The following is a 23,468-nucleotide window of genomic DNA, read 5'->3' as shown; positions in this document are numbered from 1 at the left end:
TATTGCAATGTGAGGTACAACATTCTTCTGTTGTTTTCTAGGGGCTTACAGAAAAAAAAATATTGTTCTTACTACGACATTGACTACATCAAAAATACAATAGTTACATTGTTCAAGTGCATCAATATTTGTTTTTGTCAAACATGCAGTGGTGTAGTCAAACCATCTGTAAATAATTATCATTATTCATAAGCTTTTTCCTGATGTTATCTTAACCTTCTTTGATTTATTTCTTCTGAGAGTGCAGCTTCCCATGAAAAGGAGGTGTGTGAATGACTCCCCGGCGCCGGCCATTAAAGCACATTTTCGCAGTAGCCGTAGTGAACAAACAGTGGTAATAGACTCCCGTTCTAGTCCTTGAGGTCATAATGAACCAAAAATACTTCTTCCCGTTGACTTACATTGGGAAAGAAATGTCTGTAAATCCTCTTATATTTAATTTTTGTTAAACAAACTACCCAACACGAACACTTGTATAGCCCTTATCTGAATCATGAGTTTTAACATTTATTTTCCCTCTCCATTAATTTGACTAAATCGAGAGCGGGAAATCGGAGACGGGGCTTACCGGAAACTGAAGTTTGCATACTCTATAAGCAAAAGGCCGCTGATGATCTGAGTAGTTTCTGATCTACAGTCGCTCCGTTTGGGCTTCATGCGCCACTGGACTGTATCCAGTTCTCTTTATACATCCATGGATCAAAAATGTGTAAAGGAGTTCCCTCCACTGAGTTTGAACTAATTTCTTTCTCCTTACACTTCTGCTGATTCAAAACAGAACTGTGTATTAATGGGCAAACCAGCCACAGAGGATTATTATATCACTATGGATTCACAACAGACTTTCCCCTCCTCAATTAGCTATCAGCAACTGCTCTCTAACTTAATAGCGCTCTTATCTAGCCCTCTAGAAAGGTCAAGCCCACTGGGTGAGTGTAGTGAGTGGATAGCTAACATTGAGTACTGGAATTTAGTGTGTGTGTGTGTGTGTGTGTGTGTGTGTGTGTGTGTGTGTGTGTGTGTGTGTGTGTGTGTGTGTGTGTGTGTGTGTGTGTGTGTGTGTGTGTGTGTGTGTGTGTGTGTGTGTGTGTGTGTGTGTGTGTGTGTGTGTGTGTGTGTGTGTGTGTGTGTGTGTGTGTGTGTGTGTGTGTGTGTGGATGTTGAATAATGTGGGTCTGAAGGGCAAACAAATGTCCTTTGTGTGTGTGATGGCAAGAAAAATGTGAGAAGATGTAGGTTGAAGGAGAGCTATTTGAAATGCAGACGAACAATTCATAATTGGGGTCAATCCTATTCACCATCACCTTTTTTTTCAAGAATGTAAAATGTGCGATCTTTGCTTTTAATGAAAAAACTCAGTCATCAAGACCTGTCTACCCTCTGTCATTATTTTTAATGAACTGAATATATAAAGAGAATACCTTAAAGGGGGTTTTCAGGCTTAACCATAAGTATCCACTCATGGAGCGTTTTCTCTCAACACTCTTATTCATTTGCATTGACATCATAAAATCTTATTGTACTAAAATCTCTGGTTGTACTTTGGTCTTTTGTTAATAGAAAATGTTTGCACCCGTCATGGTTAGTTAATATTGCAGGTATCCAGCAGCTACAACACAAACACACTTATTTAACCACACATAGACCTCGACTGTCCCTGCTGAAGTATACGGGATGAAATAAAGACCCTGATTGTTACCTTCTGAGCTCGGCGTTTGTCTGCTCTCTGGTTCTGGTGGTAGATTCGACTGAAGTTGGAGACGATGACGGGGACAGGCAGGGCGATAACCAGCACGCCGCTCAGGGAGCAGATGGAGCCGAAGATCTTCCCGGCGATCGTCTTTGGTACCATGTCTCCGTATCTAGTAATGAGACGGATGGGGAGTGGATAGACAAAGTGATGAAACACATACATTTGTAGCCTGACGATACACTAGGTATGTTTAATGCCCATTTCCAGTTTGTGCATGAAGTGGAAATGCAATCAGTTTTTTTTTCGGAAAGCCTTTGTACAGTACTTGCATTAAGCAGGAAAGCTGGCATATGTAAAAAGCAAATAGAAATTGAATACCCCTTGAAATTAAACATTAAAATGAAGACAAAGTGGTCATTCTATCCTGCTGTTGCATGTGTCTGTATTGACAATTTTGCTGCTTTTCTTTCACTTTGTTACAAATAATTTAACACCTGTTGTTTCAGCTTCTCTCAGGCTCCCGATAATTGAATTACACAGGTGACTGGCTGCTTTAACAGGTGGACAGAGGTAGAGAGATATATGATAGTGATACTGTTATTTATGCAGCTCAGACCGGGCATAACAAAGCCATGCCAGTGGGCTCCAGAGCCAGGAGGAAACCAAGGTTCGCTCGCTGCGTAAAGCTGGGGCCATGGTGGCGTGTAGTGAAGCAAATGGATTTTAAAATACGGTGTTCTCAGACCAGCTTGTAAATGGGGTGGGAGAAGAAGTGAAATCATCTCCTGGAGAGGCCCTTGACAGCATGTTCAAATGATTTGAAGCAATGGGAAACAATTTTTGCTGGTGCATGATCGGGACCATTTTCAGGGGAAAAAAGAGACAACTAGACTGAATAAAGACGAGGGCAAATTCTCCATTACCGAAGTCCCTGCCATGCTGATTTTCCTGAAGGGCCATTTTTAAAAGAGATTGAGCCTGGGGTTCTAAAGGTTTCACTAAAACACTTGCTCCTGTCACTGGCCTTTTTTTTATCTCTTGCTCTCTTAAACCTCTGAGTTTCCTCTCCACTGCGCTCTCGACACAACGAGAATCTTGACAGGTAAGCCCCATGCACTGTTGACCGCTGTGTCTCTGGAGGGCCGCTCTCAGCACAGACGTGTGTGGGGGCTGGCTTTTCACTGTTGTTTTTTGTTTTGTTTTTGGTCCCACTCATGCTGAAAAGCACTATAATCACTCTACTTACCTCCTGCTTACTACCCACAAACTGAAGAGCTGGGGGATTATCACAAACCCAGCCTCCTGCTCTGCCAAAATAAATATTTGCGAGGGAAGAACGTGACGTTACTCAAATCCTCTTTGAACATGAGTTTTTCTCTCATTTATTTTTCTCACAAAGTATAAAGGAGCACAGATGATGCAGATCACAAATAATAACCCAAATGAGACTACACTAACTACAAAACTTATTTTTCCTATCTGACAGACCAAAGGATTAACTAATCCCGTGAATAATCTGTTTGCTTTCCAAACAAAAATGTAAATGTTGAATACTGCCAATAAAGATGGATTTATGAGTTATTTACTATGTTTGCAATAATAGAGGATTCCAGATTTAAACTTTTTTGTCATAGCGCAGAAAGCACAGAAAGCAGAGATTCAGAAATATGAATGATTATTAACAAGCACTGGAGATTTGACCACAGGGCCGGTTGTTATTGTTGCCGAGTCCTGCTGCTGGCTGCCAGAAAATCAGACAAATGATTTCACAGTTTGCTCCGCTCTGTCAGCCGATGAGGGGTGACACTCTCCTGGTTGTGTCTCTGCCTACTTTGGGGTAATAATGTCTGACACTTCATACTCACTATGATGTGTCAAACATCCTTTCAACTGCTACACAGGAATATAAAAAATGCTGCTCTTTGCTTAGTGCACAACAGGGTGTAGGGTGCAAAAATAGAAGGAAGCCAAGACAAAAGTGATGACTAGTTAGTTGTGAAGGCTTGTATGGAGGCCAAAAAGGAGTTCATACTGGAGCTATTCCTTGATTTACATCGCTTCTCTCATTACAAAATGTAAAACCCACCTTTTTATTGAAATCTTGATTAAAGCACACCAGCATTCAAGTTTTAATCATGTGCTTAATGTGCCCAGAGGTGTTCCTCAAGGTTCGGTCTTGGGACCGACCCTTTTTACTGTTTATATAAATGATGTGGGTCAAAGTATTGATGCCTCTGTACATCTATACAGTATGCAGATGATACTGTTGTGTACTGTTGTGTTTGCACTGTTGCCCTTGCATTTGAACGTCTGCAGTCTGCTTTTGACACTTTTCAGTCACATCTGTTCCACCTTAGGTTGGTGTTGAATTCAGATAAGACAAAAGTCATGTTGTTTTCCATTAAGAAAAGGTTACCAACTGTTCTTCCCTGCATCATGTCTGCACAGCATAACCCCATTGAAGCTGTTAACACCTACAGATACTTAGGCATCACTAGATGAAAATCTCTGCTTCAAACCACATATTGACAATCTCTTCAGGAAATTGAAATTTAAAACTGGGATTCTTTTTTAGAAATAAGGCCTGCTTCTCCACAAGTGCGAGGAAACGGCTTGTAGCTGCCACATTTTTGCCGCTCTTGGACTACGGGGATGTTGTGTACATGAACGCCTCAGCTCACTCCCTTCATCTGCTGTACGCTGTCTACCATGGGGCTCTGAGGTTCATAACCAACTGTAAACCCCTCACACACCATTGCACGCTGTACTCTTTAGTCAACTGGATCATTATCAATGCGCAGATCACTACACTGGTACAAACTCATCTATACCGCTATGCTTGGACTGCTGCCCCTTTACATATCCACTTACATATCACACAAACAGTACAGCTATAGACTACAATCTCAAAATTACATCACTCTGTCCGTCCCCTCAGTACACACGGTGCTAGGGAAAAAAGCCATATCATACTCTGCTCCCTCGACCTGGAACACACTTCAGCAGGAACTTAAGCTGACCAGTTTGATACCCATTACAGATTTTAAACTCATTTTTTTTAAAAAGCTGAAGAAATCATCTGTAGGTGTTTGCACCTGCAATATCTGACTACTGTATATGGATTTCAATGACTACTTTTTTTACGATGTTGTATTTTGGTGTTGCCTCTGTGTTTAGTGTCCTGTCTGTCTGTAACTTTGTGTGGTAGTGTTACCACTGACAGGTCTCTCTTGAAAATGAGACCTTGTGTCTCAATGAGATTTTAGACCTGTATAAATAAAGGCAACAATTCTTTTAATAAATCATCCCTTAAATTTTTTTCAAAATATTTGAGGATCACTGCCTGAAACTTTGAACCATACCACACCATTCAACAAGACACTGCGAGGATAAAAAAGTATGTTTGTAGTGTATAACTTTACACATTGCTGACACGGAAAGTGACATGAATATAAACATTTTATATGAATTGATTTGAATCTTGACTTTTAAGTTATTGAGGTGATTATTAAAAGTACATCCTTAAAAATATTTATGATTTAAACATAAATCCTAACATAGTGGTGTTTCAGTCCTTTTTAAAGCAGTGGGACAGTTCAACAATGCCATGCATCCTTAAAAATCAAATTTCAAAATGTGAAGCAAGGATCAAAGGAGTCCACGAGCTTGAACATTAAGTGAATAATCCCCAAGAAGCGCTGAATGATTAATGGTTTAATAAACAACTAATGACCAATGGGGCCCACTTAGCCTCTCCGGTGCCAAAAATACACTCATGACTCATCTTTACCTCACCCTATTACCCTTTATTTTTTAGGATTGATGTGTTTTGATCATCTCCAAGTTGTGCCAAGACAGGCCACATACATGAATATTTGTTATTTGTAGCATTTTATATGGATTTACATAAACTGATATAAAAATATGCTTAGTTTCACACAGTAGTGGGCAGCTGCAGTATGAAATGTCAAGAGTTAGAAACGTCCACTCATTAAAATATTTCAGATTAATTAAATAGTCAATACGTCTCAGACAGTTTGAAAAATTAAAATAGCCTTTTCTGTATACATAATGCAAAACACTGCGGGCTTGTCTCCAGAATAAATATGGTGAATATATGGTACCCCTTGAGGAAAGGACAACAGCTGTTAACCTGTTCAAATCAATACATTGATGAGCTACTTTGCTATTCCAGTATAGGATAAATTAAGTAAACAATGAATTATTCAGGAAAAGCCTGAAAGATTAGTGAAACATTGCAACAAGGCACCAAACACAGCATTGGGGATATTTTCCCAGTAGTCTTTCACAAGGACTCATTATTTTGCTTATTCCATCGGCCACAGTATGAAACAGGTGGAAAAATATTTTGTGAGTCATATATTCTGTGCTTCAAATCTCTAGCTAGCTTGTTTTACTCTTCATTAAAAGAAACAGCAGCCTCAACATGGCACGTGCGGTGTGCTCCTCATGAAACTGAAGTGATCTTGGCGTGCTGCATCACAAATGTAAAATGAAACCTAAGCAATCAATCTGGCTGAATGATTTCTGTTTATGGGAGGTAGAAATGCTAGTGTCAGAGTCAAACTAAGTCAAATGTTGTTAACTTTGCTAAATAACATAAGAGCTGTTATGTGAGAAAAGCTTAAGGACAAAAATATGTTTCAAGTAATGCAGGTGGGGTGTTCTTATTGTTGCTCTGACAGGTGTAAAAGGGAATACACTGCAAATTGTGATTTATAATTATTTCTTGAAGATTGATCAGCTGTTTGAAGTAAAACATGCTCAGAAAGCCCATAGAGAGACTTGACTTCAATCAACACACACACACACACACACACACACACACACACACACACACACACACACACACACACACACACACACACACACACACACACACACACACACACACACACACACACACACACACACACACACACACACACACACACACACACACACACACACACACACACACGTGCCAAATAGACAGCTGGAATAAGTAAGGGGTAGAGAGGCGAAGTCCCGCCCTTCTACTTCCGCGCCATTGGACCTTATTTCGGAAAAATTATGCATTGAGGTCAATGGAGAGAGAACTTATCTTTCGATCCCGTTTGGATTGTGCCATGAATTACACATATGATGTTTGTCAATCTTAAAAAATAATTTCCATGTCAAAAAAGTTTGTCGTAAAATATAAGACTATGATAAATACTAGGGCCGGGACTTTAACGCGTTAATTAAGATAAATTAATTACACAAAAATTAACGCATTTTAATCGCACTTATTTTTGCACCGCGGAAAGTTTCTCACTGGATGAGTTTCAGGGGTACCGATTATACTGGAGCACCAACTAACGTTCATGACTTCAGACAACAACAAACCACAGTGAACAATAGTCAAACGTGAACGAAAAAGCTGATGAGACCGCTTTGGTTGGCCCCGTGGATGGGATATTTTGTTTTAAAAAACGGACGGATGGAAGCGTCAATAAGAGCACGGTTGTTTGCAAATTATGCAAAAAGGAATTCGGATATCCCGCAGCACATCAAGCCTCAAGTATCACCTCAATGCAAAACATATAGCAGCTAGCGTGGAAGCTAGCGTGGACGTTAGCCCGACTCGGAGTACAAGGACCCACACCCATTTTTAAATCAACTGTTGGTAAATCAACAAAGTCTGTTATGGCCTCTGAAGCATCAGAGAGATGTTTTCTAATAGTCAGGGTTTCCAATGTTCTGAATGTACTTGAAAGTATTGTGTTTTACTTAAAAAACTAAGTGTTATAGTTTACAGAAGGTCTACCTACCTATAGGCTACCTGAATCTCTGAAAGGTACTATATTCCTAAATATGCTATTGCTACACTTTATGGCAAAAATTGCACTTTTCTGTAGGTCTTGGTTAAGTACCACCTTGAAAAAAATAAACAATGTTTTGTTGCTTAAGCTTATGTATTCAGTCATTATTCAATGGTATACTAAAATCCATGTGAAAAAAATTGCTTCTCACTGTTCTCAGGTCAAATATTTATATGTGATTAAAAATGCGATTAATTTCGATTAATTAATTACAAAGCCTCTAATTAATTAGATTAATTTTTTTAATCGAGTCCCGGCCCTAATAAATACGCAACTAGAAAGACTACAAATTCCAGAGTCGCGTAAGTGATGTCATAATTGTTTTCCTCCACTAAATATAAGAGATAGCTAAGATAACTTTAACAATATGCCTGTGTGCTTAGTACCAGGCTGTACTCATACCAGCAATGGATCTTACCCGTTCTTTAGCTTCCTGTCTGATGAAAGGACCAGGAATGGCTGGATCGAGTTAGCTACGTAACTAGTAGCAAGCACGTTAGTTAGCATTACAGCCGGCTTAGCCTGGTCATTTTTATTAGCCTTAACATGAATTAACATTAAGTTAACCAAAGTGTTAAACAGTAGAGTAGTAGTCATATTCTTGAACCCTCTGAAGAGTAGGCCTACTGTCACACCGGTGTGATCGGTCTATAATACACCTTTAAGCCCGGATGCCCCCAAGGGAGACATGCTAACGCTACATTAGCATCGGTAGTCGCGGCAGTCCTTCGCCCAAATTGCCTTACGTTCTGCCCGGTTCGAGGTACCGAGGCAGCAGAGGCCACAGCCCGCCCCGAGTCCCCAGCCCAGGCAGGAGACGAGGACGAGCTGGCCGAGGAAATCTCCGGTTTCGGCAGCTGCTGTTCAGGCACAGCCGACTCAGATTTTCGGTCACCAGTCGAGGAAAGAAGAAGCGGGCGGCCTGACAGCCTCTTCTCCTCTCCTCGGTGACAGAGCTGGAAGTTCCCTGTTCCCCAGCTCCAGATGTGTTTTCGGGGTGCCACCAGGCCTCCATCTTCCCGCCGCCTCGAGTTATGCCGCAACGCCATCCTCAAGTTCGCGCCAGAAGGGAAACAGACTTAATACCAGAGACAGCGAGTTCTGCAATCTGCCTAAGTCACAAAAACACATGTCACAATTGTTGTTGTTTTCAAATAAACCATTTTTCACTGTCGCATCCAGGCTTCAAGCCGAGGGCGCAGTCCAATAAAAATGAAAAAAAAACAATAAAAACAATAAACAGTCTGTTGCCTGTCCCTCTTTTGAGAGCAGCTACGGCCTCTCTCAAAAGGCGGATAATAGACGGGTCTGTGAAGTTACCACCGCCATGCGCGTGCACAGTGACGACTGGGGTTATAGAGCCGCTACCGTCACGCGCATGCGCAGTGACGACTGGGGTTGTGAAGGCACCACCGTCACGCGCATGCGCAGTCTCGGTGGGGATTGTCGAAATGGGGTACCATCGTGTTCAGACACTAGAGGGCCCCATAACACAACAAATAGAGACTCAGAGGGTAAGAGACGTGACATCTCCGCTGGCTCAAAGGAGCAAACAGTGGAAGATGCTCACAGCGTCTGCTTGGGTTTTCAAGACAGTAACACGGGGCTACAGACTCCAATTCGCTGTAACCCCCCCTTGCTTCTCGGGCGTTCTGTATTCACAAGCCCGAGGAGAGTCAGCCCACATTCTGGAGAGAGAGATTCTCTCACTTCTAGAAAAGAAGGCTATATCTATAATACCCGCCGAGCAGAGTCAGAGCGGCTTTTATTCCAAGTATTTCCTCGTTCCCAAACGGGGAGGGAACGGAATTCGGCCAATACTAGATTTGAGGGCTCTGAACAAATATCTAAAAAGATACAAATTCAGAATGCACACTCACACATCTCTGCTGCGTCTCGTGCGACAAAACGACTGGTTTACATCAGTCGAACTGAAAGATGCGTATTTCCACATCCCAGTATATTACCCACACAGGAAATATCTGAGGTTCGCATTTCAGGGGATCTGTTACGAATACAGAGTACTTCCCTTCGGTCTGTCTCTCAGCCCAAGAGTGTTTGTACGATGTACGGAAGCCGCGATAGCCCCGTTAAGACAACAGGGTATTCGCCTGGCAACCTACCTAGACGACTGGCTGCTTCTCGCACAGTCGGAACAGGAGGCTATTACGCAGACAAATGTCCTCGTAAAGCACCTGCTCAACCTGGGTTTCATAATAAACACAGAAAAGAGCATGTTGTGCCCAGCACAGACTGTACTCTTCCTGGGTTTACACCTGAACTCGGTGCCCTTTACAGCCCGCCTGTCAGCGGAAAGAGTGAAAGCTTTCAGAGCTTGCCTCGCTCATTTCCAGCTGCGCAAACATGTTCTTTTCAGATCATGCCTGCGGTTACTGGGGCTCCTGGTCATACGACTGGGACGGTTACACATGAGGGAGTTTCAGCGCTGGGTAGCCGCTCTAAAACTAAACCCCGCGCGTCATGGCGCGGAGAGTGATGGTTACTGTGAAATGCGTAATGGCACTGCGCCACTGGCTGCACCCGACTTTTCTGGTACGGGGCGTGCCTATGGGTGCTGTCCTTTCACGGAAGGTGGTCACCACAGACGCATGTCTGACAGGCTGGGGAGGTATTTACGAAGGTCGTCCCGTGAGGGGTCTCTGGAGCAGAGACCTCCAGCGGTCGCACATAAATTACCTAGAGCTTTCAGCGGTGTTCCTCACCCTAAAACGCTTTCTGCCTTTTCTCAGAGGACACCATGTCCTCGTGAGGACGGACAATACGACCACAATATCGTATATAAACCGACAAGGGGGTTTGCGCTCTCTCCAGTTACACATGCTGGCACGCAAACTGATCTTGTGGAGCTGCGGCCGTCTCCTCTCTCTGAGAGCGACGCACGTACCGGGTGTGATGAACCTCGGGGCAGACCTGCTGTCCAGAGGCGTACCACTATATGCAGACTGGACTCTACATCCAATGGTTGTGAGTCAGCTGTGGGTGCGTTACGGCCGAGCCGCGGTAGATCTGTTAGCATCAAAAGAAAATGCTCACTGTCAGCTTTTCTTTTCAATACGCGATCAAAACGCACCATTAGGCGTGGACGCGCTTGCGCACATTTGTCCTCCTGTACGCGTTTCCAACCCTGGCGCTGATACCCCCAACTCTGGCCAGAGTGAGGGAACGGCGACACACAATGATCCTGATAGCTCCACACTGGCCTGCAATGTACTGGCTGGCGGAGATATATCAGCTGCTGTGCGGTCAGCCGTGGCAGCTCCCCCTACGCAGAGACATACTGTCTCAGGCGGGGGGGACGATCTTTCACCCACACCCGGAGCGCATGTCCCTATGGGCCTGGCCCGTGAGTGGTATAATCTGAATGCAGTGGGTCTCCCGCAGAAGGTGATAAACACTATTCAGAGTGCGAGAGCTTCCTCCACTAGGTCTCTTTATGACTGTAAGTGGAGGGTGTTTGAGGATTGGTGCCTTCAAAAAGGGCACACCTCTTTTCAATGCCCTGTGGGAGTGATTTTATCATTTCTACAGGACCTAATTGATAAACACAGAGCTTTCTCCCCGATCAAAGTCTACCTGGCTGCTATTGCTGCCTGCCATGTGGTTTTGAGGGTAAGACGGCCGGCCAGCATCCTCTGGTCTGCCGTTTTATGAAGGGAGCTCGCAGGCTCCTTCCTGTTTCCAGGTCACTGGTGCCTTTATGGGACTTGACAGTGGTTTTAGATGGGCTCACTCGAGCCCCATTTGAACCCCTGGAAGAAGCTGACATGAAGCACCTGTCACTCAAGACAGTGCTGTTACTGGCGCTGGCATCCGCCAAGCGAGTCAGTGACATTCATGCACTATCTGTACATCCTTCATGCACTCAGTTCGCCCGAGGGTTAACGAGAGTGTTGCTGAAGCCCAACCCTGCCTTTATACCTAAGGTGGTTGGTTCATGTGCCCCCATTGACATTGAGGCATTTCCTCTGCCGCTGTGTCCCTCCGGGGAACAGCAGCCGAATTTGCTATGTCCAGTCCGTGCTTTAAGCACTTATATAGACAGATCAAAAGAGTTTCGTCATAATGAACAACTCTTTGTGTCCTGGGCTAACCCTCAGAAGGGCAAGCCTGTTACTAAGCAACGGTTCTCTCACTGGATTGTGGAGGCAATTGCTTTGGCTTACACGAGTCAGGGTCTGCAGGCACCTTCGGGTTTGCGTGCTCATTCGACTCGTGGTCTGGCTACATCCTGGACTTTGTTCAAGGGTGTTTCCATCCAAGACATTTGTACAGCAGCGAGCTGGTCCTCGCCGCTCACTTTTGTCCGCTTTTACAGATTAGACGTCTCTGCTCCCAGTGTGGCTCATGCAGTGCTGGGCCCCCTGCTGAGTTAGAGCTCGAACTGTTAAATTCTGGTTGGGTTTGGTGATTTTCGAGATAAGCTCGTCTGGCAATACGGGAGCTACAATATCCCATAGTGAGACATCGAACGGAGCGTTACGAATGAGAACTATAGGTTACTTACGTAACCCCAGTTCTCAGAGTAACATGAATTGAGATGTCTCACCAGATGGCCCTCCTTGCTATGGTGAAGCGAGAAGAGGTGCTTATTTTGAATGATGCATGCAGCGTAGCGCAAGCTACTTATAGGGGGTAGATTCCCTGACGCTGACGTCAAGATCACCAGCCAATCAGGATTGGCGTAATGAGATTGATGCTTCTGTTTGCTCCGCGATGAGGCGCATCCTATAGTGAGACATCTCACTTCATGTTACTCTGAGAACTGGGGTTACGTAAGTAACCTATAGTTATGTGTAGTCTGGCCACCTGGCAAATGTGAGTCCAATACTCAATCTAGTTCTCAGGCATTTATGTTCTTTCACCGTGTTCCCCGGCTGCTTTTTAACTTTGTCTGTCTTCTTCCTCGGTGCTGGGCATGTAGTGTACAGAGGGTTTATTCGAAAAAATGTGTTTCTGCTGCCTGGAGATGAGGTTGACGAGAGCCATGAAACTCAAAGAACAAGCTGCAAACATGTTCAAATTCTTCACAGAGCTAAACTGCAGCACAGTCGTGTTATAACTTTCTCTGAATTCACAACTGTGAGTAACTTTACATAACACAGCCATTTTACCTGTTGTAACAATAACAATATTGATTAGTGAAGCTTTAAAAATGGCTTGTCATATTTGCTCTGTCAGATCTTTTTTTAGAAATGTCCCTGTGCTACACAATCTCAGAAATCAATTTGCTTACAGTCCTGAAGACCAAAACTCTATTACATCTTAAATACCCTGGAATACATCAAGCTACAGTTAGATTATAAACCATAGGTTGCTTAAGCTCACAAGGTGCACAATAACACACACACTTATATGTACTGCATAAAGTATGTTATTAAGACTTGTTTCTTTTGCAGTATTAAACAGTAACTAGAGAATGAAATTCCTGAAGAAATTGCTAGTGGGAATGCGTTATGCTGAAATGTAATGTTTAAGGGGAAAGCGAATAATTTAGATTGAAATGATACATGAACACTGGCGGCTTGAATGTGTGATGTGCAACGGCAATTGAAGAAATCTCAAAACTGTCCCGTAGATATCTTCACGGCTGGACTGTTAGCAGCACACATGTGAAGTTTGAGCACTTTTTTAACATTTTCATAGGAGTTATAGCGCAATCCTCTTTTATGACGAGGGATTCCGTTTCCATGGAGAACGGCATATGATAACACCGCATAATTGACGTAGAGCTGTTGAGGGCTGGACCGTTGACCATTATCTGAAGTCTGGTGCTGTTTTATGGCGAGGGATGCGTTGCCATAGTAACACCACATTACGTAACTTCAGATTTGATGTAGAGCTGAGTTAACCATTATTTGAAGTCTGCTGCTCTGAGCATGTCAGTTGGAGTTATGACATCATTGTGTTCCATGACACAGGTGTTTATATTTGAGCTAACAACGTGTCCAGAGATCAAAGGTTTCCATGGTTATGTGCAGTAATCAGTGAGAGGAGAGCATTTTCATTGTTCTGAATGAGAGATAAATCTCTTACATGTGAACGTTTTGTTGAAGAACCGTAACAGATATTGGTGAAATTTTAACGCGTCAAGCATCTGAAGGAAGTTGAGCATCTGAAGTTTGCTTTTTGTGTACTTTCGGGTTAATTATGTGGCCTTTTTGGCAGATTAACTAAAGGTGTACGGCTAATGCTGTGAGTAAAGATCAGCTTGAATTTACAATTGGTTTTAATGGAGGCATGTTGAACGTTGTTGTCACTTCCTGCCCTCAAGAGGCATTTTGCTGAATTATTTTTGCTTAATCTTTTTTCATTTTTCAAGCTACGAGATGTTTTCCTACGTTTGTCGTGATAAATTATGTCTCAGGAGTGTAGGGTTTGGGAATTTTGGCAGGTTTGTAAAAAATATGAAGGCGAATTTCAAGCTGTCCTCCACTCTAGCTTTGAGATCACACACCTTAACGAGCTGCTCAATACACACTAATGTAACATCTGACGAAGGCCTCTTTACCAAGGTCTGAACAACGTTTAATATTTCTAAAAGTATGAATCAGATTTAAAAGTTGTTTAACATGAACAATATCAGAAAGATGTGTAACATTTTAAAGTTGGAATGAGGTTTCTGAGTGAAAGTATGAAGGGACAGTTAGCAGTTGAAGTCGCATGAAGATTTTTCAAGTCTGAAGAGTTTCTCCATTGACTTCAATGTTAACAATGTGAGGAATTATGGGATGTATCTCTGGAATTATTTAAGTTATGAATGAAAAAAGTAATAGCCATCGATTCCCGACCGATCTGAACGTTTTGATGTTTGAACGGAGTTTCTGCGATGTGGGAGAAGAAGAGGCGCAAAATAACACGGTGGAATAATATAGAATTTCGTGCGTCGAATAACAGATAGTTGGAATCAGCATTCCCACTAAATGAACACATCTGAGCCAAAATCATTCTGCATTGTATATTTCTGTTGAAAGCTGCTGCCTGATTTTGAATTTGATCAAGGTCTCAGTTCCCTTTCCCTGAAGGTAAAGCAGGGTTTTATAGGTCCTACACCTTGACAAAGAACCGCTGCTGATTTGTTATTCCTCTCTTTCATAATTCACAATACATTTTTGAACCAATCTGTTCCCCTGATCAGCACAGCGGCAACACAGAAACCAAACTGCTCTGCTAAAACACAAAATGTGAACATGAGCAATGGCTGACCTCACCATCATTCCAGGGGGAGTTCAGGGTTACACAACCTCCTGTACAGATATTTACACACAATATTGCGACTGTTTTCTACTGAAGAAAAGCAGGAGACTGGGTGATAACAACAGAAACAGGGGAGCAAGAACGAGAGGTTTACATACAACCCAATGGCTGTTGTAACACACTCATGCACGCAACGGGTGTGATATTTCCCTTTTTAGTGTGACCTGCTGCCACTGCATAGAAAGCACCATTAATCATAATCTATGTGAGCTCCTGTTTAGATCAGGCATGGTCTATCTCAACAGGGAGGGTTAATGGCAAGGGCAAACTAAACTGCCACAGGGCAGGTTAAAACATGACCTTCAAATAAAAGAATGATGAATGAGGGACGAGAAAACAAAAAGTGGTGAATAAAGACTAATTTTCCTAACCTTAGTTTACCAAGGGAAGGTTTTCAACGATCATACATTGTCCTTTTCAACTCCCTGTTTAGTATTCATACGTAAGTTACAATTTACCCATGCTGCCCTGGAAAGCCATTGTCCTCTTGTGGCTGATTTTGTTTTCCAATAGTTTTACAGTATCTCTGGTCCTCTGAACATTTCAAACTAATGTTTCTTCCTGATTTGCAGTAACATGTGATCAATACTTATTAAAATGTTCCAACTATGGTCATTCATATACAAAATACAAACGTTTTTCAACAATTAAAATGCATTTATTGTAATGGTCATGTAATCATGTCAGACCTCTCTGTTTGTCTCTAAGGTACACACAAGGTGATCAAGTCTTCATTGTATGAGTGATGTATACAAACACTAAGTCGAGAGACTTAAGAAATAGATTGTATGCATTTGAACTAAAGAGTTTCACTGAGAAAATTCAGCTTTTTAAAAAAAAAACAGTGTATAGCCTGGCCATCATTCTGAAGTTGTCACACTCCCACAGCTGCCTCAGGGTCTGCATTGCACCAACAGTGTTACATCATGAAAACAACTTATTCTCTCGTTCATCTCTGTGACTATTACATTCGCCTGACGGACTCCCGTTCAAGCCGTCTACTGTTTTAAATAATCACAATCACTAGAACTACTAATACTACTTTACATTAGGACTTTAAAATCTGCATTATTCATTCTTGTCTTTATGGTTTTGTTTATTATGGTGTCTACAAATTGATAAGAACAGAAATCCTCCCAGAGTCATTTTAGGATTATGCTTATGATCAAATCTCATTTAAGTACTGTATTATCAGATTAATATACTAAGATTTCATTAGTAAAACTACCCCATCATAAATATTACTATACTCAACTGACGGGTCGGGCTTTCCTAAAAGGTCATACAAAAAAGTCAGGGATCGAAAATAATAAGAAAAAAAAGTTCTGCTACACAAACTTGTACACATGTATAGACTTTGTTTGAGGTCCAAATATTCCAAATTATCCTATTAAACATATGATAATACAGCATTGTATAATAAGAAAAACCTAAAAATATTTGAGAAGAAACATATCTTTGGTATAACTGCTCACAATTTCCAGATATCTGAAATGGTCAAAATGGGGCCAAACTATAAGCACCGTGTATTGGAAGGGTTAACAATCCAAAGGTTTGTAAATACTAGTTTAATCTTTGACAATATATTGTGTTTTAAATATGTTTGATATGAATCTTCCTTTTAAAATTTGAATCTATAAAGGATCAACCATATCTGTCTGATAATTATAGATGACTAAATGTGTACGGTATCATCAGAAGGCTGAACAGGCTGAATCAGACACTGTTACGATAAAATATCACAGAAGAGCGATAACAAATAATTTCAGGATAAGAATATTAAAATGTTCCTGAATGGAGGCAGATGTATTTTAATAAAATGATTGCAAAGATAGTCAGACAACTTTAAATTAGTTGAATGCTGCATGATTTTGAAATTCTTCTCCTGCCCCATGCACTGAATCATTGCTCACTGTTCTTTTTGTCTGTTTGTAAATGCAGCCCAGGCTTCATCGGAGTTTCTCCCTATGCAGTCGGACAGGTTTCATTGACTAGTTCAGCTACACAATCATCAGAAGTAATGAAGCATAGTGTCCTGTGGATGTGACAGGAAATTCTTATTCTCTTTTGTGTTTCACTACCTTGCAGGGATGTAAAAGTGTGTGCAGCTCAGAGAACTGCTGGGGCAGCAGAACATTCAGGAACATTTGTGTTTCAGTGCTAAGCCGTGCAGGCACCAGAAATGGCATCAGCTTTTGTTATTATGGTAAAAAACCTTCAATGAGAATTAAGTCTGCTAAAACTTGGGTTTCAATGGATGTGGACAATAACTGATTTTTACCAGGGTTGATAACAAACACAGCTTTAAAATAAGGCATTGTTTTGTAGGCTTTGTTCTCAATCACATTCTTCCTCATGCTGAGCGGAGGATTAAGAGTGTTATCCTAATGTGACTGCAATGAATGGCAAGCACACTTATTCATGCTGAATGAAAAACACATCTGCATGTTTGAAATGTTTGAAAATGATGAAATACGGAGTAAAAACCGAGCAAATGTTTGCAAAGACTCTGTAAGTGTTTTAATCAGGAACTGAGATATTTGAGAGAAAATCTTTTTCAAACCAAACCTCTTCACCTTTCTGATGAATAGCATCCATTGTTATTGGTCTCCTTTGTACTATCTCATTCAATTCAAATACACACTGCAGCATCCGCCTCATAGAAATTACCCAGGTTATTTAGCTGTGTACATGATTGCCTGTATTGGGCAGTTACTGTATCTATGAAACCCTGAGTATGATGTTAGTCTAAGGATATAGATATTCGTCAATTTATCCGATTCAAACGTTTGTGTGAATTGTTGTGGAGTTAATTTTGGTTGTTTATTAATTTATTTTCTATTTATTTATTTCAATCATGACGCATTAATATACTGGTTTAGTTGTGCAGATTGTCATGCAAAATAGGTCTCAGTTGGGAGGGAACCTTGGTGCCAATATTTTTTTTCCCTTGGGACTCATTTGATGAAGGACTGTCAGCCATCTTAAAAAGGGCCAGTGAAATGTTTGTCAGTCATGTTTTGATCAGCCACAGGGCACACAGGGAGCCAGTGAGTGTTTGGTTTATGGTGACAGACTTTTGTGGTGTATGTTTTATGTAATTTGTGTATTATGTGTTTTCTCTTAGGTTGATAACTAAAGCTGAGTGGTCACGCCCCGTGTTGTCCAACCCTTTCGGTGGGAGTAAAACCGAACAATTGTCATGATTAGAATATAATTTTTTGAGTTATGGCAAAAACTCTTCTTGTTTTGTGAGCTCAGTGTAAGGTTTTAGCGATAGTATCCTGTTAGCTGTTGTGTTTTAGTGTTTTGTATATCTGTCTTTTGATGTTAATTACTCTACTCTTTCTCTCCAGGTGTCGGCACGTCCTGTCCGTGTGGCACCTGCTAGAGTGATTGTTGTTCCCACCCCTAATTGTGTCCACCTGTGACCCATTGCCTAATGTGTATATTTAGTCCTTCTCTCCCTTTGTCTGGTGTCGGTTCGTCTTGTGATGTCTTTATCTCTATGCCTGTTTACCAGAGATTCATGTTGCATAACCTAGTTGAACCTAGTGATTATATGGAGAATCCTAGTAGAGCCTAGGAGTAATTATTGATAGCTTTGGTTTTCTTAACAATAAAGAAGATTAACAAGCAACGGAATTGAGCATCTGAGTTCTTACGAGGCCATCGTATCACTCAGTGACTTTGACTTTAGACAGTTCATCCTAGAGTCCAAGGGGACAATTGTGCCATAACTTAAAGGGGCCCTATACATGTAGTTTTTGCCTATACTGCTTACACACTTTAATGTTCAAAAAGGTCTTTATTGTTCTCATACTGCCTGGGCTGCAGCTCCTATTTTCACCCTTTGTCTAAAACCAGAGCTCAGGGCAGCTCTGTTGTGATTGATCAACCGCTTAGCCTATCACCTACAGTGTGTTGGAGCATACTTGCCAACCCTCCCGATTTTCGCGGGAGACTCCCGATTTCATTGCCCTCTCGCGGTTTCCTCCCGGGGTCATATTTCTCCCGCATTTCTCCCGATTTCTGACAAATTGACATTTACTCACGACTGTTTCCACTCGGACTTTAATACAGCAACACCATTGTTTGGTTTCCATGGTAGCGCGTCTCTTTAGTAGCGCGTCTCTTTAGTAACACGCGCAACTCAAAGTCTGAGAGGGTGAGGAAGATAGTCACAGAAAAACTGGACAAGAATAGACAACTCTACCCTCTGCTCACTCCTTTCCTGTGAAATACAGGTCCAGCCCACACATATGCTCCATCAAGGATGGTGCCCCCCCCCCCTCCCCTCCGGGTTGGTTTTGAAATGCTCCCGATTTCTGTGGTCTCAAGGTTGGCAAGTATGGAGCACGAGACAAAGTAAGCGCAAGTGTTACTGTACGTATTGATATCACTATGTCACGGAAGCAAACACAGGGAAAACAGGAAAGGGAAAACCCCAAAATAGGGCCCCTTTACCAAAAAATCTTGTACATTGCAAACACACAGAAGCCATTTCTACCTTAAATGTCCTCACATTCAAGAAGTATTTCTATTTGGTAATATATTGTAGAGTCTACCTGCTGATTTAGGTTTTCTATGAACTTTACAACATGTGACATCTGGTGAGTCTAATGTTGGACAAGAGGAGTCATAATTTAAGCAAACGATCTAACTAATTAGTTTCTCGTCTCTGCCTGACGTCTGCTTCTGATCCTCCTGGCCTTCTCTGTCACTGTGGGTGTATCCAGTGGAAGGAGCTGTAGCTCTTGATCAATGGTTCTCAACTATGATGTGAGGGAACGCAACACAATTAGCTGTGGATCGGGGGAACTTGCCTCCTGTGTCGTATTGGGTGCAAGGAAATGAAAATGTGGCAATTAATAAGCAGGAAGTGCTATACCGTCATTCCTTCTCTAATGAGCCAGTCTGGTAATTCTGTGATTGAACTGCAGCAAAGGAGCAATAAAGAACTCTGCACATACTGGTCAGGAACTACACTAAATTGACATAATATCAAAGGACAGCTGGATATGACATGCCAACCCACTGTCCTACAAATTACTTTGATATTCTATATGCCAGAATGCCTGTAGAGTGTGACAGCTAATCCGTTTACATCTCAGATTATGTGTTTGCATTGAGCACTTATTACATCAAAGGCCATCCTAAACCCAAATGGAAATGGACAATACATACCCCCAATAGTGTGGCTCCAGTGATGCTGACTTGTTATCCTTTACTCCCCCAAATAAGAAGCACCATGACTCGATCATTTAAGAAAACATGATATAAATCAACGCATAAAAGTTGAGCCTCAATGAAAATACGTTAATGGCTTTCCTTCAGTAAGAGTTAACACATTGTCACAATAAGTCATTCACACAATTAGGCTCAGTAGAAATACATGGCTGGGAGTCCATGCTCTGAATTGCATTGCCAGCCATCAGATAGTTTCACATTTTATGGAACAATATGGTCATAGAACACAGATACAGTCAACTGTATCTGTACAGTCAACTGTATCTGTAGCCGGGTAATTCTCCAAGGTAACTGATTTTTCCCTGTTATGGCAAATAGAGGCGAGTGGATTCCAATATATCTGCTATATTTATTCTTCTTGTGGTCCATTTCTATGAGTTGGTTTTTCAATCGCCTCACTCATTTTCTGAGCCAATTTAAAGACTAAAACCAACAAGCCTTTGCTCCTTTCTAAGACAGGCTGCAAAGATGAAAAAAAGAACATCCTTTTATCTACTTTCTTTTGGGTCTCAAGGAAAAACTTTGTTATGGCATTTTTTTACAGTTTTGATGTCCAATTACCAAGTTACTCTTTCAATATACTATTCTTGTGACAGGAATAGACTACTGCCAAACACCCACTGTGGCTGGATTAACACAAAACAGACACAACACCGACGACTCATAGGGTAGAGAAGTATTGGCAGGAAAAACAAAAAGAACGAGATGATGTGAGTCAGAGAGCAGGGACCTGTTACCCACCACAGATGGTCAACCAGACGCAGCTGATCACTAGTGAGAAAGACATGGTTTACTGGATTACAGCTACCCTTCTGGACATGGCTCGCCAAACAGCTGCTCAAGTAAATTTCAGCCTCAAAATTATAACAACTACGGATATTAAGGGGAGTTTCAACAAATCCAAACAGGATTAGAGACTGAAAGCTTTATGTGTTGTCTTATGTGATAGTATGCAGTAGTAAGATTAAATGCAATAAAGAAGCAATAAAATCAGTGAGATCATCTGTTGGTTGAATAAAACCCCACAATGCTGCAAAAGATAAATCATACACATACCTGCACTAACCATCTTCCCACGTGTCTCACCTTCTCAAACGGTATATCCCTCCTCATGTCCAACCTCCAATCAGCTGTTTCTCCATCAGGCTCCATTAGAGAGCACACAATGAGAACAGAAAGGAAAAAGCTTTCTTTGGGATCTTTTAAAAAAGCCTCCAAAGTAGGTTACAGGAGAAAGTAGGCTGCCAGAAAGCTCGGGAGACCCAAGGAGCTACTGTTGTATCACTCAAGAGGAGTGGCATTCCACTTCAGGAGTTTGCATAAAGAGACGGATACAAATATGGTATTTGTGATGCAGCAAGTAGTGCGTAATTGGCCTTTAAAGTTATCTTAAAGCAGAGGAATCATTTAGAGTGGGCTAGAAGGCAAATGCGAAGCCTTGAATGAAACACTTCTCGATCGGAAACATTTGGAAATATTTGCAATGAATGATACAACTCCAACACCACATTTATTTAGCCTTTTTTAATTTGGAGTTTTTGGAATTTAATCCCACATACAATTAATAATTTTCGCTTGGTAAAGATCAATGACTTTCTCTTATGGGAAGTTTAGTGCGATGTAGCGTAGAAGTCTTAGAAGCTAATGCTAGCATGCTAATTTCCCCAATATCCCCACTTATTACATTTGAATTAGAATGACATTTGTTATAGATAATTATAGTTCCGTGTGCGGCAGAAGAAACATACTGTTAGGTAGCAGTATTGCATGACAGTATGTTTTGCAAATCAGTGACCCATAGCTTTAATTACAGACTTCCAATTATTTGATTAGCATCCAGCCAGGATGTAAAGCGGAGGATTTTTGAGAAATGTCATTGTAAGTAGAATTAATGTGTCTTGTGTTTGGATTGTACTATGGCAGGCGCATTGTTGGATGGTCAGGTAAAGTGGTGAAGACATTCTAAATGTAGCATACGCTTAAAAGATTTTAATTATTAGGTGGACTTTTCTTCAAGGTAGCTAAAATAAGTCTTAATGACGCTATAGTTCACAGCAGTAGGCCACATTAGCTTTTATGCCAGTTCACTTGTGAGCATTCAAGTGGGTAGTATTTTGAATGGTGAAAATAAACTAAAGACATGGAATGCCAGAATACCAATAAACTAACCCTAATCTGGCTAAATAGTTTTTTCAAATATCGGTATTGAGTCACAACTCAATAATTGGTGCATTCCCTAAATCAAAGCTTAACAATAGCTTTTTCATCATAAAACTGATTCATTTCTCATCTCAACAGTGATTCGTAACCTTTATGGATAATGCAGACAAGGCTGTTTTGATTGAAAGCAATACAAGTTTTCCCGCCAGAATAAAACCAGCGGGGGTTCGGCTGCAGTTATGAGGTAAACTCACTTCCTCGAAAAGTGCTGGTAACACTGCTGAAATGATGACTCACCATGATAAATGCAAATGAATTGTTATCGTATTTTTCTCCATGGCTGAAACTACACACGTCTTGTCAGAAGCGGAACAGCGTGAAAAGGTTAACTTTGATCTCCAAGTTTCATCTCTGCTATCTCTCTACCTGTCTCTACATTATAAATGTGGGGCGAGGTATGACAAATCTTCTTCTGTTGAAAAACAACAGTGCAGTGACTAGACATAAATTAAGGCTTGGTAAAAGTGTCATTAGAAAGAACACTTGAACAAGTTCAAATTCGAGAGAAAAGTTTTTAAACCCATTAATCCAGATAAGACATAGTGCTGACAGCATGAACTTATCAACAGGAATGTTTAGGACGCCTCTATTTCACTTCAGGCCCCCAAACAAAATGCAGGTAAACAGAGCAAAGGTCTGTGCGAATTCAAGCCTAGAGACAATGATAGGATCTTATTAAATGATAGCAGAACAAAATGTTGTTGTAGTTGTTTTTTTCTTGGCGTGAGAGACAAAACTAATGAGAGACAGAACTAAAAGTCTACAAAGAAAATAACTGATCCACTGGGAATTCACATGATCAACAGGCAACAAACTACCTTTAAATATTAGTACAACAAAAGAAGAGAAATTTATGGCCTTTGAATCACAACTAATGCACTGAGAAAAGAGAAAAAACGCACAAATGATTTTTCAAACATGAATATAAAAATATTACTAAGTGAATTTCTTCCACAGGGGTCAGACATTCATGAATAAATATGTTGCTGAGAATGTCATCATGAAGACAACCTCAAGGATGCTTTCCGAGATATGAAGTATCTTCTTTGTTTAATATTAGAAAACACATTTTCTTCAAGCACTGCAAAATCATTTCCCCAAAAGTGAGCATGAATATTGCCCATGGAAGTGATATAAAAAAACAAGCAGTTTCAATATATTCACAT

General features: G+C 41.2%; 1 protein-coding gene across 2 annotated transcripts in view; it reads right to left on the bottom strand.

The window, feature by feature from the left end:
- Positions 1–23,468, bottom strand: part of LOC307040673 (A-type voltage-gated potassium channel KCND3-like) — an 82,979-nt gene that overhangs the window by 14,966 nt on the left and 44,545 nt on the right. For both annotated transcript variants that reach the window (XM_079683734.1, XM_079683735.1), the window contains exon 3: positions 1,700–1,862. In XM_079683734.1, coding sequence (XP_079539860.1) covers positions 1,700–1,862 — 163 coding nt within the window. The remainder of the gene's footprint in view (positions 1–1,699; positions 1,863–23,468) is intronic.

The sequence above is a fragment of the Notothenia rossii genome, assembly GCF_949606895.1.
Source record: "Notothenia rossii genome assembly, chromosome: 5".
Taxonomy (NCBI): domain Eukaryota; kingdom Metazoa; phylum Chordata; class Actinopteri; order Perciformes; family Nototheniidae; genus Notothenia; species Notothenia rossii.
The sequence above is the reverse complement of the archived record's forward strand: the minus strand, read 5'-3'. Positions and strand labels throughout refer to the sequence as shown.